The 18,800-nt window shown below is 43.9% G+C and overlaps 1 protein-coding gene across 1 annotated transcript in view; it reads right to left on the bottom strand.

Annotated features, from left to right (window-relative positions):
- Positions 1 to 18,800, bottom strand: part of PRKCE (protein kinase C epsilon) — a 316,511-nt gene that overhangs the window by 8,284 nt on the left and 289,427 nt on the right. The window contains exons 12-14 of the mRNA XM_083175726.1: positions 13,205 to 13,343; positions 10,198 to 10,386; positions 2,868 to 3,014 (exon numbers count right to left, since the gene is read on the bottom strand). Coding sequence (XP_083031852.1) covers positions 2,868 to 3,014; positions 10,198 to 10,386; positions 13,205 to 13,343 — 475 coding nt within the window. The remainder of the gene's footprint in view (positions 1 to 2,867; positions 3,015 to 10,197; positions 10,387 to 13,204; positions 13,344 to 18,800) is intronic.

Raw genomic sequence — 18,800 nt, 5'->3', positions numbered from 1 at the left:
AGAGTTTACAACAAGCTGTCCTGACATTTGAAGGTAAGGCATTAATGCTTAGTAACTTCTACAACCCTAATAGTGTAAGTGCTGTATATGTCCCTCTATACTCATGACGTGTGACTATAAATTTGTCAGCATGTACTATGTCGTAAATACAGTTTAGGAAGGGACACCTTGCAGAGCTAAAGCATTTACACATAATTAGTGAGCAACACCAATCTGTCAAACAGGAAAATGCAATTAAAAGAAACATTAATTATATTCTAGGCGCCGTGCCAAAATAATCCCTGGCAATGCCTACCCGAAACTGGCAAGCTTTGGGCTGCTCCTATTTATGAAGAACAGTGGAGATGAGTGTAGTATATCAAGAGGATTAAAAGGTATAATAATGAATGTATTATGTAGTGTGCAGAAGACTGCACTGCTTATATGATCACAACCAGATTAATAATAAATTAACGGCTATTTGTAGAGTTGGAAGATGTTGCTTACAGCAACAAAACAAGACATTACCGCAGAAAAACATCTGCCTTGTCTTATTAGGTCACAGTAGGATACAAAGGAAAGAAAATAGTTTCTCTTCAAAGAATTCACTTTACTGTGAAAGGCATTTATGTATATGTCAAGGACATTATAAAAGACTGAACAACTGAATGGCGCCATATAAATGCCAAGAGTTCTCAGTTAAGAGTTGAGACGTGTTGGATGAGCCTAACCCCCCACCCCCAATACCTAACACTTACCCTTTCCCCTTAGTGTCTAACCCTAACAAACCCCCACAGCCTAACCCTAACCCCCCCCCTTAGTGCTTAACCTTAACCGTACCCCCGCCCCCACAGGCTAACCTTAACCGCACCCCCCTTAGCGCCTAACCGCACCCCCACAACCTAACCCTAACCGCACCCCCCTTAGTGCCTAACCGCACCCCCACAGCCTAACCCTAACCGCACCCCCCTTAGTGCCTAACCGCACCCCCACAGCCTAACCCTAACCGCACCCCCCTTAGTGCCTAACCTTAACAAACCCCCACAGCCTAACCCTCCCTTCCCCCACACAGCCTAACCCTCCCACTAATGCCTAAACCTAACCTCCCCATTGCTGCCTAATCCTAACCCTCCCCGCTATACTTATGATTGGGATGCCAACAGTAGAGATTCCAGAGTCTGCATTAAGGCCCTTATTCTGATCTAAGCGGTAACGGCCGCTTGCGGCCGTTCCGCCGATGTTTTCGCTCTGCGCATGTGCAGAGGGCACTCTGCGCATGTGCAGGCGAAATCGCCGCACAATTTTTTTACCGCCGCAAAGGGGGTGGATAGGGGCGTGAGGGGCTACTTAGCCTCATTTCCCTATGCATACGCCCCGCGTTTCATGGGCGTTCCCATGCAAACGCGGGGCGTACGCATGGTAATGAGGCTGTGACGCATGTGTTGGGGGCGGGCATCTGACATCGCCGGATGTCAGCTGCCCGCCCCCATACATGCTTTCACACGGACAAGTGTCCGTGAGGTCTATGGTTGCGGGAGCTGGTGGAGCGTGCGGCCCTGCCTTCGATGGTCGGCGACCATCGAATGCAGGGGGCTGCTCCAAGATGGTGGAGGCGTATCCCCCGCCATTTTCATGCGGACCACCACATGTCCGCGTACGGACGGCCGTGGCGATCCGTATGGAAGGCGGGGATTCGCCTGCACGGTCGGAGCCGCATATGCGGCTCCGGCCGCATCAATCAGAATAAGGGCCTAAGAGAGGTGTCTGGATACCGGCACCAGTCTTCTCCCCAGTGTCAGGAGACTCCGTCATCGGTATTCCTATTGCCGGCATCCCAACCGCCAGTATGCTAACCGGATCCCCTCTGAATCTGTACAGGAAGTGCTACAATGTAGAAGCTACAGATTTTTTTCCCGATACAAGTTCTGACTTGTACGCAGCCTAGTGAACAGGTCTGAATTAGGCCCATAGAGGGCACCTTTAAACTATGGGCATTTGAATTTCATCCAAAATGTTTGGTATCAAATCTTTCCTTCACTTTCCTATACCAGGAGGAACAGTCCGTCATCATCTTTGTTGAACTAACAGCCAGCATTAGAGCCTAGAGCTTTGGGCAGTCATTTGTTTCCATTCACTTCTTCAGCCTCCTGTGACATTTACTGTACAAATCTGCAGAATACTCAAAGGGGCCGATTCGACTTGTTCGCGCAGGTCCGAATTCGTCCCCGTAGGTGGGGGTATGTGCATGCACATAGGCAATAATGCGCATGCGCTAACCCATGCGCCTTCAGCAAGATTTTCATTCACCGGGGCGTGCTCACTGCTTGATTGACTGGCAGGGGCGTCCCAGGGTGGGCACCCGGCGTTTCATGGTCGTGCCCATGAGGTCAGGCACAGCTGTGTTCCCGCACCGGGTGTCACGGCAGGTAGAAATGCTTAGTGTAGAACACTTTCCTATAAAAAGTACTGTATGCAGCAACTCAGAAGACAACTTGACTCATCACTGGTGACATCGGTTAGTGTGGCCGGACTTACTGTTCCTAAACATTAGGCTTTTCATGCTATTCCTTATGATATTACTGTTATTGACTGCACCATAGAGAATACTGCCAGGGGACGGCCTAACTGGGATTCTAAGAATTCCATATAAAGTTTGGCATTCCTGTTAATTGTCCACTGTTCCTGAAGTTCTTAGAGGAACTCCCCATCACAGCCTGTCCCTGGTCATGTGCTCTATCAGCAGCAGTAGAACAGATTAGAAATGTGAAAACATGAAGGTTATGCAGCAATGCACAGCTGTATCTCATCAGTAATATATCCGGGAGTACAACTTCACACTGCAGATAATATTCACATCATTCAGTGCTCGGTTTAATGTTGTTACTTACAATTCGGGGTTTAAATGGAGGTTTAATTTTCCTTTGCTCTAGAAGAACCCAATCGATTTCTTTGAAGAATGGGTGCTGCTTAATGGCCTCTTCTAGGCCCTGGGATGGCACGCAACCTAAGCGCTTGTTTGGATTCTTTGTCATGAACTGTGGAGAGAAGACATTATTATGTATTAGTCAATGTACAATAGGGGATTGTCTGGTTAAGTCTTGAGATAATGACATTAACCTCCAGTGAGACATTGCTGTATGAGCACACTACAGTATACAAACACCCCAGCTTAGTGCCAGATTAGGGTCCACAGGGGCCTGGAGCTGAAATGTATTGGGGCCTATTCTGCAGCATGTCGGGGTGGGGAGGGCTGTGGGGCTGTGGTCTTTACATGGAGGGGGTGTCGTTTGGAACCATCTCGATCTTAACTTCCCTTTTCAATTATACGAGATAAATATACCAATATACCCAATACCTAAATATACCTATACTCTATATCATTTATATACACTAAAGTACATGGCCACCTCAAACTTCCCCCCATTTTGCAAAATTCCCCCATTAGGATCATCCAGTAAGGGCAGCCCTGAAAGCAGCCAATCAGAACAAAGGTCTGGGATTAGTGGTATTCAGAATAAAAAAACAAAATGCAGCTTGGCCACTGCAGAGCCAAACTATTGACTACCAGTGGCTAACCATCAATGCGTAATAACCATGCACCCCGGTGTTTTTTATTATTTCAAATAAAATTGAGAATAAATCGATGTTATATCCTTGTAGATGCCGCTAGAAAAGGTGGTCACATTATCACAATCTAAAGGCGTGTAAAGTCATCACATGACCCAACTGTTGCCCCCCCCCTCCCCAAAAAAATATAGAGGGCTTAATTCAGATCTGATCACAGGACAAATTTGGTCTTAAAATGGGCAAAACCATGCTGCACTGCAGTTGGGGCAGATGTAACATGTGCACAGAAATAGATTTGGGTGCGGTGTTTTCAAACATAAATCTAAATAAAAATAAAGCAGCCAGTATTTAGCCTGCACAGAAACAAAACACCTCACCCACATCTAACTCTCTCTTCACATGTTACATCTGCCCCACCTGCAATGCAGCATGGTTTTGCCCATATTGAGAACAAATTTGCCCTGCAATAAGGTCTGAATTAGGCCCATAGCCCAACTGAACATGATCCTAGAGGGTAATGTCTATATAGTTAAATGTTATTGAAAATTAATTGCAATGCTTCCAAACCATGTTGACTGTAGGAGAATATGAATTAACAGTGGACAATATAATGTGAGACAATACTGTATAACGGTTGAAAAAAAATGGCCGGCATAAAATAATGTATTACACCAGCATTCTGTCACAGCATGATTACAATATTCTACTGGCTGGTATAGTAGAGACAACTTAATATAGCTACAGGTGGAATGAGCTTTAGAACTAGAGGTGTATGGGTTTATGCTGATATATCTACAAGGACCTTGCTTTCTAGCATTGTGGGCAGTTTCCTTATTCCAGAACATTACTTTTAAAAGAGGAATTTCCCACATCCTGAATGGGGACGACACATCCAGAAACTGCAGCTCCCATATGCTGCCGACAGCAGGGCCTTAGTACTCGCCATATAGACAGACTGACATCACAAAAGCCCTGAGGATGGCAATGCGGTACTATGGTACCCTCTGGTGTCACTAACCTTGGTACTCCTACACATCAACTGGCTTAGAACATAGAAAAGTTACACATTAATAAATGAAGATTAAGCCCTGTACACATGGGGAGATATATTGCTGAGCGATATATCGTTCGCGATGAGCGATATATCGCTCAGTGTCCCGTTTGCATCAGCGACCAGAGAGGGTTGCTGATGAAAAAGAAACTGCTGTTGGAGCCCGGCAGTGGAAATCAGCTGGTTGCAAGAGCATGTTCCTGCGACCAGCGATCACTACGGGGGAGAAAACGGGAGCGCGCACCCGGCGATATATCGCCGGTGCACACTCCCATCGCGGGCAATATGGTCGCTCAGCGACCATATTGTCCGCGATATTAGACAAAATCGCCCCCGTGTGTACTCAGCCTTAGTGATATAGAAAGCAGGATGTATACATTGACTATATAATACAAGAAAACACTTGGCCTATCCAGACCTCCACACGTTTGTGTTGGCAGAGATCCCCTTTATTCCGGCAGTCTGTAATTTGCACATGCGATTATTTATTTATTTACAGTTTCTTATATAGCGCAGCAGATTCCGTTACGTTTTACAGTTGGAACAATTACAAACTGGGTAGTAACACACCGACATAGAAGGGATATGGATCATAGGATAGACAGTTATGGGGTTTTTCCCACTTTTTTTTTATTTAAGCTTAAATTTATCACCATCTTTCTGTATTTGTTTCTGCTTATATTATCTTATAGGGATCTTTGTCTGTCCAACTGATGCCTGAAGAGCTATGTTCCCACTGTTGGACACTACACTGTTTTATGCCTGAATGTGTACATAGGGGTTCACGGCCCACATTTATAACAGGGAATGGGTTGTATGTGGTGGGCCAACCAGTAGCAGTAGAGGTTCTTCTTGCTAAAAGCAATTTCACACAGTAAAGGAAAAAAAAAATCAGTCAGCCTTAAAGGACCTGCAGTACTTCTGGCTAAAGCAATAAGGTATAAAACTCAGTGTCTGCTAGCACAATGTGAGGAAATCAAGGGTTCCAAGTCTAATCCCCTGTTCGCATTCTACAGTAAACTGCACAGACGCCTCACCGCTTCCTCTGCCTTTCCTGTAGAACATAGCATAACAGGACTATGTGACTTGGATCACAACGCTTCTAGTCCACCGTTATTCATACTTGGGAGACAACGAATCTCAAGGCATACATAATATTCATTTTTAATAATCTATTTAACTTTAAAAAAGAAAAAAAAAAATTGTCTATAATAAAATATTATTATTGCAATGATAATATATCACCTATCACTGCAATGTATCATTATAAAATCAGCATTGTCCCTAAGCAGTAGGAGTTAATAAAGTGCAGTGCCGAGCCAGTCTGGAGGGATGTGCACAGGAACTTGGGCAGTGGAACCGGAACGTAATATGCCTATTACTTCCACTGTAAATGTAAGAGCGGAACACATTGGTCCTTATTCAGATCTGATCGCAGTACAAATTTGTTTGGAAAATGGGCAAAACCATGTGCGCTGCAGGTGGGGCAGATGTAACATGTGCAGAGAGAGTTAAATTTGGGTGGGGTGTGTTGAAACTGAAAACTAAATTGCAGTGTAAAAATAATGCAGCCAGTATTTACCCTGCACAGAAACAAAATAATTCACTCAAATCTAACTCTCTCTTCACATGTTACATCTGCCCCACCTGCAGTGCACATGGTTTTGCCCATTTTCCAAACAAATTTGTACTGCGATCAGATCTGAATAAAGGTCATAGGGATGCACAACAATATCAGGATTCTGGCGTCGTTCTTGTGGCATCAAGTCAAGATGCCAGCGCAGGTATTCTGACTGTTGGCATCATGAACGCTGGGATGTTAAAAGCATCCCATAAAAACAATAATATAAATAATAATTTACAATACAGAAGCACCTTCTGATGAAGCAGCCATACAGGAAAGATAGAGAAAGGCATCAAGGGCAAGGGCTTTCTGACCTGTAAGAGGTGAACATTAGGCTGTGAGCAGGATGATAGGCAATAGATGGAGGGTTAGGTGGAGGGATTAAGGTAGGGATAGTAATAGTAGTTACTGAAACAATGAAGGATAGGGATCTGACCCAGAAGTGACTGTCACGTGACTGTTGGGGCCTGAATGGAACCACTGGAGCCAATGCAGCCATCACGGACAGCCAAGTGACCGCTGGACTAGCAGGGATGACATATCAACATTCTAACACTGTGTCTATTATTTGCACCTTGAAAAAGACCCCAGTTGGGGTAGAAACACGTCGGTGGTGGCTGTAGGAGTGGAGCTGAATGAGACGGCAGACTAAGACTGAGTGAGCATTCGTTGGGAAAACGATAGTGTGTCCGGGACTCATTTACTTACCACATGCGCAAATAGAACTGTTCTGTATAACTCGGTAATAACCCACTGCACCAATTTATTCACCACTCCCAGCCTTGCTTTTTGTTGCAAACAAAAGGCCACCCTAGGGCGGACAGATGGGCGCTGATAAGGAGTGTGAGGTCAAGACAAAGCTGCTACTTAAGGGACTGAGTAGGTTCCAGAATAGAAGAACAAAAAAGGCAAGAAAAAGTAGCGCTTACCAATGAGGAATTTAAGAATTGCTTTTTGTTACATTTAAAAGTGTGATCGTATGTTGTTTTATGTCATTCTGTGTGGATTAAAATAGCTGTACTGGTTGAGTACCCCTTATCCGTATATCCAAAAACCGAAATATTCCGAAAACCGTGGTTTTTCAGAATTTTTTTTTATGTTGTTGTCTTTTTCCCCCCTGCCCCTTTTTTCATACTTACCTCGTCCCCCGGCATCCACGGCGGGCTTCAGGATCCTCTTCAGCGGCATCTCTGGTCACAGGGGGCATTGCGCAAGTGCGCCGGTGATGTCACGGCATGCTTGCGCACTCGTGCAATGCACCCCTGGGACCACTGAAGAGGATCCTGAAAGCCACCATGCATGCTGGGGGGACGCCGGGGGACCATTGGGGCACCACCAGGGTCCATCAACCTGTGAGCTGGAAGGATATCTGAGGCTTCATATCACAGAACAACCCCCCATCTTGAAGAGCGCCAGATAGGTTTTTTCTAAATGTTTGCATGATATTCTAACATGTCTGTATGATGAATTATTATGAGAAGGTAAACGTCGATGTTCTCATTTCGATATTATGAATGTTGACACATCATAACACCCCCGTCAATGGTATATGTGAAATATTATATTAAGCTCTACTGAGAAAGGGAACAACATGAATTAAAAATTTTGTGGCACAAAAAATGTATCACATAATAATTTATTTATGCCACATACAGGTCTAGTCTCCCGTATCCGGAGATCTCTTATCCAAAATATTCCCAAAAACGTGTTTTTTATGGATATTTTTCATACTAACCAAGTCCCTCGATGTCCACGTCGGCCTTCAGGATCTTCTTCAGCGTCTCCAGCAGTCCCAGGAGTGCATTGCATTGCAAAGTCGCGCAATTCCCCCCCGGGACCTCTGAAGAAGATCCTGAAGGCCTCCGTGGAATGCTGTGGACCATCGGGTGGACCAGGTAAGTATGTTAAAAAAAAATAATCCAAAAACCATAAAAATCCTTTATCTGAAATGCTTGTGGCATTTCGGATAAGGGATACTCAACCTGTACTATATTATTTTTATAATAATCCTTTCTTATAAAAAAGATAATTTTCCCTTTAAGGACTTTCCTGTACACTGGACAGGATTACACTGTATTCTGGCTTCATATCAAACCCCAGGTGTCCTACATATTAAAGGCTTTGAATCATATTTCAAAAGTAATCCTACTGTTTACGTGTTCCATACATCATTATTTTGTTATTCTCTCCACACCTCTCTTGTTTAAGCAGGATCACATTTGCTTGTGTATTTAATTATTATTATTTTTAGCTATTGGTATTCTGTTGTTAATATTTGGAAACTAGAGTCAGAGAATTACACAACCTTAAATATTAATTCCAGCCAGAAAACCGTGCTGGCATGTACAGTGTAAGCCATGCCAGATACTTTGGGTATGGTTCCTAATATTACCGCTCTAAACTAGAGAACAATTGTCTTGTTTTGATGCCCTAGAATGCCACTAACAGGAAAACATTTTTATCCAACGAGTTAGTTTAAAGTAACCTTAAAGGAACAGTGCATTCCAACTTTCCCAGAAGAGTGGGAGGATCTTTGGCATCCTGTCAATTTTTGTCTGATAATGTGCATTGCATTGTTTTAATTCCCTTCCAACAGATCCACCATTTGGAGCATTTGCTGCGACAAGGTTTGTAGCAAGATAATTGTGACATTCATGATTGCGAACATTGCTTTTCATTTTAAATGACTTGGGCCAGATGTATGAAGCTTCAAAAAGTGATTAAAGAGAATAATAAACAAGCAGCCAATCAGCTCCTACCTGTTTTCAAACCCAGCCTGTGACATGGCAAGTTGGAGCTGATTGGCTGTCCCTTAGCATTGTAGTCTCAGCTGGTAGCAGGAGGGCTAAAGAAGAGTCCATACTGTATAACACTATCATAAACCCTAAAGCTTCTGGGGGGCCAAAGAATCCCCTAGACCCCTGGCCATTCACTTTCAATTTTCCTATAAACAACAGTGTGTGTGTGTGTGTGTTAGTTATACCAGTCATTTTGAGGTCTTACCCTGCTCTTGCGCTTCTTTTACTTGTGTTTTCAATGTGTATTTTAGTATCCATATAAGCATACAGCCAGAATTGTATATACTGTAGCACCTTAATCCTAGTTGTACCTCTGGCATTGGAAGGAACCATCTCAGAGAATATCTGTCTAAAGCCTAATAGGGCAGGGTCTGGGGTGGGGAAGACCACCACATTTTCAGGGCCCCTGAAAGACCTTACATAATGTCATACTGAGGACTATGGTGAAATTATCTTTATAGACTCAGATTCCGTTACGCAGAGCAGTTTTTGTTTTTTGTGCCTGACTTTTCCCGTTAAAATGATTTGGTTTGCAGATACACAGTCACTCACAGAATATAGGAACAGCGCATGCGGATTGCGTGTACTATTCACACCGTGTAACGTGACTTGTAACAAATAGAGGACAGATGTGTGTGGACATATATAGAAATATATACATATGGACAAAAGCTCTTTAAACTCTATATGTGATGCATCCCACCGGATAGATATATACAGTAGATTGAATGTATTCCTCTAATTCAATAGCAAGAACCCTGTTGTGCACCTTGAGGGAAAAAATGACTGTGTTGAATTGGAAATACAAATACATGTATGAGCATGAGGAGCACTTGTGGCAATCCGGCAGTGACTGTACAACATGATTGTCCTTACTTGTGTCCCAAAGATTGGCAGGCAAAGCAAACTGGAAACGGTCAGACAGATAAGAGACATCAGCTTTGTCGGATTTTCCCCTATAACACAATTCTCCATTGCTTGGGTTTTTAGCAACACACAACAGCACAGAACACAAACATCATGTTCCTTTCCCACAAGAAGTGTAATTTATCCCAGGCCCCATTATCCCAGCAGTGGCACCATGAACTGTACTTGAACTCCCTGCGGGTAGCTGCTCTGTATTAGACAATTTCAGTTTTTAGGAATAACAGAAAAAAACAAATGCAATGACGACTCACTGATTTCAAAATGCTGACCGCTTCTTTACTCAACCACACTGGGTACAGCACGTCGTCATGAAGGATGGATTCAAAGAGGTCGTCTTCATTGTCAGCTTCAAATGGAGGTTGCCCAGCCATCATCTCATACATCAGGACACCTAGTGCCCACCAGTCCACAGAGGGCCCGTATTCTAATTCCTGTAGAATCTGTAACAAGAAAAAGGAAACTGGAATGAAGCTCGCTGTCATATGTGGCTTTGGGAATGGGATTCTAACGCTGGCCACTACAGACAGATCCCCCAATTAAGCAACGTAGGCTCCTGCCTAGGGCTCAGTGGACACTGAATGTCCCGGATTACCCTAACTTTGTTCTTATTTTCCCAACAAATGAAGGGGGAAAAGATCAGTATGTCTATTAGTCAGTGATTGTAGGGAAATTAAAAGTTTAGTATACAGAGGTGGCGGGGAAAATGCTGCCTCTAGGGCACTGCCACCTCTAGGCAAAAGCCCACTGAGCATATGGCCTGCACTCCAGACCCTGGTTTATCTATAAATCCATTTAACTATACTAACTTCTCCATCAGCCTGGCGCTGGCTGCACAGATGCAAACCACTGGAAAGATGGCCGTCGTAGCCATTTATGGTGATTCATGCCTGTGCAATAGAGATGTCCTGGGAACTCAATGTGGGAGCCATGTTCCCGGAGACCTGCACATGCACAGTAGATACAATGCCGGAGTCTACTGCACCGCCGGAGAGGAGGGGGCCCAATAGAAGCCTGCACCTGAGCCCCTTCCTCTCTTAAAGTGCCTATGACTCCAGACCTGGCTGCATGGTGTATTTCTCATTACAGACAACATAATAAGTGAACCCAAGCATATGACATGCATTTATAAAGTAATTTCCCTAACATTCAAATTTCATAGACAATCTGAAAAAATATTATTATTATGTTTACTTGTGAGATCGGCGGGCCATTAACATGCTAGGAATTTTTGATAAACTGCCAATGAAGATACCGTCAAAGTCCTCAACCCAATTGCATTTCTCAGAAGAAACGGAAAAATTTAGAAATGTATTGAATTAACTTATTATGCTACAAAGCCTGCATCTGTTTAATTGGTCACAGTCAGACATGTATTTTTAGACCCAATAATAATGAAAACGAGTATTTCTGGCACTGTATGTCTTCACTTGGGAATAACAGAAAGGAAAAAATGTTATTCAAGAGGAATCAATGAAAGATCAGCAAACACAAAATCTCATGTACCAGACATCCCGTTACTAAGGTAAGGACCCTGCAGTCAACGATTTCCCCCTGTCACACAGAAGCCAACAGGTTTCACTTTAAACAAAAAAAACGGAAACAATCTTCATCAAACTACTGACTTTCTGTTCTTCCATAGGCTATGGTGGGACAGAAAGTCAATAGTCAATGTTTACGGTCTTGATACAGCCGTGGATGCTATTTAATTCAAGGCAACGTCTTTGTACACAGTGGTACTGTGAGTATATGCTAATGCCGCAGCCCCTGGAAATTGTACAGAGACGTCCACTGGCTGCGTTCGCTAATCCGCTGGAAAGACGCAACGTCGGTTGCTCCATCAAAGTCCAGTCCTGTGGCTGAAGGTCTGTTTTTGGAAGCTGCCACAGCCAGCAACTCCTGTATTTGTCTAGGAATCCAGGCAAAATCTACTAAGGTACTGTAGGACCACTGGCTTTCAAACCACAGAACAACAGAATTCCATGATGGCTGTCATGATGGAGTTGACCAAGACATGTTATAATGGTCCACCCTTTACTATGACAGTGGAGGAAAAAAACACCTTGTGCTAAGTGATTGCTGTGTAGTTCTTTTCACACCTGACGCTTGTGCGCTGCTGAAGATAAGTGGGACTTGAGCTGGGTAGCCATGAGCTACAGGGCCAGTCACCGTCATCTTGATCAGTGAAGGTGGTAATTACCTCCTAGATGGCCTAGAGTCAGACAGTTAGGTATGCAGATATCGGTTATCCAAGTTATACCGAAAACCATAGTTGCCTGAATGTACTATTGTTTTTTGGTAAAAGCGCTACCAGGGACATCTGTGACTGGCATTACTGGGGACATCTTTGACTGGCACCACCGGGGTCATGATATTTAACTGGCACTACTGGGGACATCTGTAACTGGCACTATTCGGGACATCTGTAACTGGCACTACTGGGGGCATGATATGTAACTGGCACTAAATATGTGCACATTTTTTTATTTCTTACTGTAGAATTCAAATTAGTGCCCGAGATAGTAAACAAACTTTGTTTTATGTTTTGAAACCTTGTTTCATGCACAAATAAAATATATTCTCAACCTGTACCACTGTAGAATTCATTACTTAAACCAGAACTTGATTATGGGTTCACGTTTTGGACTCTCTGCTGTAAGAAGGGCCTAGGAGAACCAAAGAGGGCTTAGAGAAGAGAACCCTCAGTCACAAATGGAATTAGTAGATGATCCACTCCTGTTATAGTCACATTGTAAGGTGGGGTCATGATATCATAGGGTCTTGGTTTTAAATTGTAGAATGAATGAGAATCTTTCCTTGCACGCCCCTATTATACCTATTTGAGATATACAGTCTGGGAAATAGTTGGGACTGACCCAGGTCAAAAACCCAGGTCATTTACCTTCACACAAAGCAAAAACCCAAGTTCACGTGCAGAAATCCGGGGTTTTGCTTTATGTGTGAAAAGTATATAAATGGAAGTCATGTGCCTTCTCTCTCAGACCTGGATGACTGATAAGAGGTCTATCTATATTGGTATTACGTATACAGGTAATGGTTGCGAGCTACTGTATATCAGCTATGTGCTACAGGAAAGGTAAGTGTCTCTAGACTAAGATGGGCTCTGATCTAAGGAACATATTTATCTGGAGCGGCTACCACCTATTTTTTACACACAGATTCACCAAGAAGCAGGAGCCACAGAAAAGCTACAGATTACTGATCTCACTATAGAACAGTCCAAATGTGTCCTACACCTACCTCAGGAGCAATGTAGTCCGGTGTACCACAAAAGGTTGTCGTAGTAACGCCATTCAGAATCCCCTCTTTACACATCCCAAAGTCAGCCAATTTACAATGGCCTTCTGCGTCCAAGAGTATATTGTCCAGTTTAAGATCCCTACAAAAAAGAACAAAAAATATTTTTAATTTGGCAATATTACTTCATTGAATGGGATTTCAATACTTTGCAATACAAACAAAGGCAAAAATCCTGGCTTATATACCCAAACCATCCTCATATTAGCATAAAAAACCTGGGGTCTACCCCTATACCACTTTCATATTGGCACAAAACAGCTGGGGTCTACCCCTATACCACCTTCCATTAGCATAAAAAACCTGGGGTCTACCCCTATATCACCTTCCATTAGCATAAAAAACCTGGGGTCTACCCCTATATCACCTTCACATTAGCAGAAAATACCTGGGGTCTACCCCTATACACCTTTACTTTAGCATAAAATACCTGGGGTCTACCCCTATACACCTTCACATTAGCATAAAATACCTGGGGTCTACCCCTATACACCTTTACTTTAGCATTAAATACCTGGGGTCTACCCCTATACACCTTTACTTTAGCATTAAATACCTGGGGTCTACCCCTATACACCTTTACTTTAGCATTAAATACCTGGGGTCTACCCCTATTTACTTTAGCATTAAATACCTGGGGTCTACCCCTATACACCTTTACTTTAGCATTAAATACCTGGGGTCTACCCCTATACACCTTTACTTTAGCATTAAATACCTGGGGTCTACCCCTATACACCTTTACTTTAGCAGAAAACACCTGGGGTCTACCCCTATACACCTTTACTTTAGCAGAAAATACCTGGGGTCTACCCCTATACACCTTTATTTTAGCATAAATACCTGAGGTCAGAGGCGTAACTAGATATTCGCAGACCCCATAGTAAAATTTTTTTAAGGGCCCCCTATTTAGAAACTGATGGTGTTGAATGTGTGTAAAACATTACTTAAACAGTAAAGATGGGCCCCCTTCAACTCTGGGCCCCATAGCAGCTGCAACCCTTGTACCTATGGTAGTTACGCCCTAGCCTGAGGTCTACCCTTATACCACCTTCACATTAGCAGAAAATACCTGGGGTCTACCCCTATACCACTTTCATATTAGCAGAAAATACCTGGGATCTACCCCTATACACCTTCACATTAGCATAAAATATCAAAGAGACGCCTGTTTATTTAATCTATATTGAAACTATATTTAGCTGTTTCAGTGGGGTGTCATCCCTTTCCCAATTTCGAAATGACAAATATCACCCTGCCCTTACATCAAATTGTATTCCCCTTATCATAACAAATAGTGCCAGCTGAAACAGCTCCCTGCGGTCCCCAGCTGCAGAATGCAGTGTCCTGAATCTATTCATACTACCCTGCATCTAAGTGCTAGACACGCCCCCAAGAGTGATGAATTAAGTACATATTTAAAAAGCCACGCCCCCTCCCAGCCTATCTGAGCATGATGATGCCTTTAGTCCACGCATAACTGCTCTATTTCACAAACTTCACAAGTTGAAGTTGTTACAGTTTGAAAGAGTTGAGGGCAGACGTACCAAACCTTTATAAGAGTTTTACATAGCAACCAATCTTTTAAATGTAATTGCTAAATGAAAGCTACTTTATCAGTAATTGGTTGCAAGCTGCAACTTGTTCCCTTTAGCTTGATACGTTTCACCCTCAGTCATATTGCCCAACTGACAATAACTTAACATTATTATGATTAAAAACATCATTTAACATGGTCAGTTGTCTGCAGCACTGGAGGACGATGTACCCCAGCCACAAAAGTATCTGGAAAAAAAGTCAAAGAAACAAAACGGTACCCCCTCACCTTGGACTGTGACTAACCAACTGTTTGGGTAATAATATTGCCCCCTGTTAGGGTGGTAAAGCCAACTACCAATCAACAAAGGGAATACTTGCCTACTTTGCTAAATGGCTCTCCGGGAGGAGCCCTTAGAGGAGACCCAAATGGCATAGGAGGAAGAAAGAAAGAGGCTGACATTATTAAGTGTGGGGGTTCCGCTGCGCCCAACCTTCCCAGGGGTGCCGGGAAGGGGATCTGATTTCCAGGAGGTTCCCGGCCAGGCAAGAATGACAAAGAGCACACATCAACCAAGCAATTGCAACCATAGAAGGTTTACCAAAGGTAAGAATAAATTGGGTGCTGATAAGGGGTGCTTCTTATCTAAGAAAGCAGCTGCTTGGGTAGGGGTATAGTCGACCCCTACAGACAGTATAAACAAAAACACAAGAACTGAAGCAGTGCCTCAGATGGAGCAGCACTCATTTGAGCTGCTCCTGGCGATTCTATCGCCATTCGCCACCAGAAGGGGGTGCGTGTGCACGAGAAAATCCTGCATCCCATTCTGTCGGAGGCTGCAGCAGCCCCCTGACCCGCTCTGCTCCTCCACTAGCTCTGCCTCCAGCTCCCCCCTGATCCCCTGCCCGTCTCCCTGAAGCAGAGATGGGCAGGGAAGCCGTTCTCCTCCACCTTGCTGACGGGAACACGCAAGCAAGAGAGACGCTCGTGCGTCCCCATCAGATGACTGACACACGACCAGTACAGTCTAAAAATGAAAAGCTGACTGACAGTCTGCCTAACGTATGACCAGTACAATATAACCCAGCACAAACCCCTGCACAGCACAAACCCCTGCACTGCACAAACCCCTCTGCACTGCACAAAGTAAACCCTCTGTGCAGCACAAACCCCACACATGGAAGCATGTGTGAAATGGCGCCAAATTCTCGGGATGTCGGGCCTTTAAAGACTCACGAGAATATTACGTGAGATTACCATTCGGCCACGCTCATGTTTCTGAACAAAGACGGAAACTTGTGAGCGCGGCTCGCGGACAATGAGCCAGACTGTGTTTGGAGCAGTTCGGATTCCATCGCGGGGCTCGCCATGCTTTGGGCTCATTTTCCAAGTCCCCTTGCGAGACACGCTATGCTCGCCACGCTTCGGGCTCGGTGGCTCGTTGCGCTCGCCACACTTTATAAAATCAACTCCACAGCAACGTGGATAGTGGGGGTATGAAAAGATCGCGAGTACGCGTACCGCTGTGCTCGCCACACTTCGGGCTGATGTGGATAGTGGGGGTGTGCTAAAACACATTGCGGATCGAATCGTATACAAATTGCATGCGATATTTCCGCCGTAGAACTACACAAGTACCCAAATCATTATTTAATAATGTTACTTTCCTAGGGGATGAGGGGACACTATCTGTGTAATCACTCTACTCCTCTGTATGTTGTTCAGTCCTATTCTCCTGGCAAGTCATAGGACCTGGCAGAGATGTTGGAGCTTTGTGTGCCTAGTAAATGCAGAAATGAAACGGAACACATTGGCGTTTCTGTCTGTAGCGGAGCACAGTATTACACTATATGTGACTGCTGAGAAGCGCATTGATAGGACACCTGTTGTGCCATTCATTTCCTATTGCTGATGTGCTTTATGACACAGGCATTTGTGCACATGATATCTTAGAAACAAGCACATAACCCACACAAAACAATCTCTCTCTACATATTTAAATCAAAATTTGCAACAGCAGATATCAGACACAACTCGCAATTGTTTAAATGTTTGCAGTCATATTTCAATGATAGATTAGATTTAATTTACATTATATATAGTTTTTTGTGGAAAATATAGTTTTTTTTACTATAATGATTCATCATACTGTATATAAAAGGCTCAATCCACCAATGACCACTAGAGGCCACTCTACAGACCAAATTACTACTTAACAGAAAGTGAAACCAAAATGATAGGTTTCAAACTTGCTGTATAAGGAGAGAGGGTGTGTGAAGACAGAGATTGGAGGTAGGAGCAGATAGGCACTAAGCCATCATTTTGACAGGCTTTAACCTAGTAATATCAGGGTTGCCTACCCTCCCGGAATGGCCGGGAGGGTCCCGAAAATCGGGTCACCCTCCCTGCCCCCCGAAAAGGTGGGCAACCCTCCCGGATTCTGGGGGACCCCCGTTCCCCCCCGATTGTGGCTTCCCCCACCCCGGCCGCAGCGTTTAAACTACCTTTTTCTGATGATCTCCGGGGAGGGGGCGGGGCCAAAGTGTCGTAATCGCGCCATTTAGCCCCGCCCCCTCAGCAGAGATCATCAAATGTAGGCACTTTCATTCATGGGGACGGGGCTTAATGATGTCACGTTTAAGCCCCGCCCCCCGGAGAGGAGCTTTTTAAAGTCGGCAACCCTGAGTAATATTATAAATGATTAATGTTATTTACAAGACAAAAATATTGCAGATGAACATTGCGACCGATGAGGATGGTTATTCAGAACTGCGATCGCATCAAAGTTTTACCAATCCCAAATGCAGGACGGAAGTGGCATGCACCATTTCAGAACATTGTGGTCACCAAATTGGCAGATTTTTCTTTACAAAATGCAGAGGTGCGCACTGATCTGAGATTTTGCTGTAATGTCCTGTAATTCAGAGGGATGCATGCGGCAGGACATCCCCTATAATTGAAAACATCCTTAAAGTGCCCATACACACTGTGCAGTTGGAACTAGATTTCATCGCATCTAGTTCAAAATGCATGCAATGTTCTAAAGCACTGTGCATTTTGAACTAAATGCGATGCGATCTAGTTCAAAAAGTTTGGGCAGCACATACTTTTTGTGCTGTGGGAAGGGATGTGTCCATCACATCGCACTCGTACATCACACCGTGTATGGGCACCTTGCAGTGGCAAATGCAGCATTTTTAAAGGGGGTTTCCAAATGTAATCCAAAGTCTCCCACTCTGAAGCACATTGGAGTAAGTGCGGGCATCTTGGGGAGCGGTAACAGCCCTGAAAATTGGTCTTTTTATACACTGGATACAGTATGAAAGAGTATTAATATTTAACAGTATAGATGTCCAACGTTGGCCCGCCAGATGTTGTGAAACTACACATCCCAGCATGCTTTGCCACATTTTTGCTATTAGAGAATGCTAAAACTATTGCAAAGCATGCTGGTATGTGTAGTTTCAAAACATCTGGAGGGCCAACGTTGGACATGCCTGGTCTATAGTACAGGCTGTTTCAAACATTTAAATAAGGTAAGTGGTCAACATGCCAAAATAAATAAATATACAGATATAATAGAACCAGTACTGCGCATTCTAAGGTCACATTTTCCCACCTCATGTTAAGGCTTCTGTCTCTTCTTCCTCTTCTACTCTCTGGTTTATTGCGATGTTTGAGGGCTCAGATCCACACACAAACATAGCATAAAGGTGGTAGAAGAAGCTGCTCCAACAGTGCATGTGTAGCAGCTTCGTTCTGTCCCTTACACAGATGTGGTGTCAGCTCTAATGATCATATTATATACCAGTGCTATTGTTGTCACATTTTAAGGCACTTGCCAAGAGGAGGGAGGTAACCAGACCAGACCCTCCCCCCCCGTGCATTTTCCTGATCCTTACTGTCTAACAATTGAAGGTCATTTTCAATATAATAAGCACCACGGCTTCCACAGCATCACTGGTTTCCATGTTCTTAAATTTAAGGTGGCCATACACCTAC

The sequence above is a fragment of the Crinia signifera genome, chromosome 3, assembly GCF_055691185.1.
Source record: "Crinia signifera chromosome 3, ASM5569118v1, whole genome shotgun sequence".
NCBI classification, from domain to species: domain Eukaryota; kingdom Metazoa; phylum Chordata; class Amphibia; order Anura; family Myobatrachidae; genus Crinia; species Crinia signifera.
The sequence above is the reverse complement of the archived record's forward strand: the minus strand, read 5'-3'. Positions and strand labels throughout refer to the sequence as shown.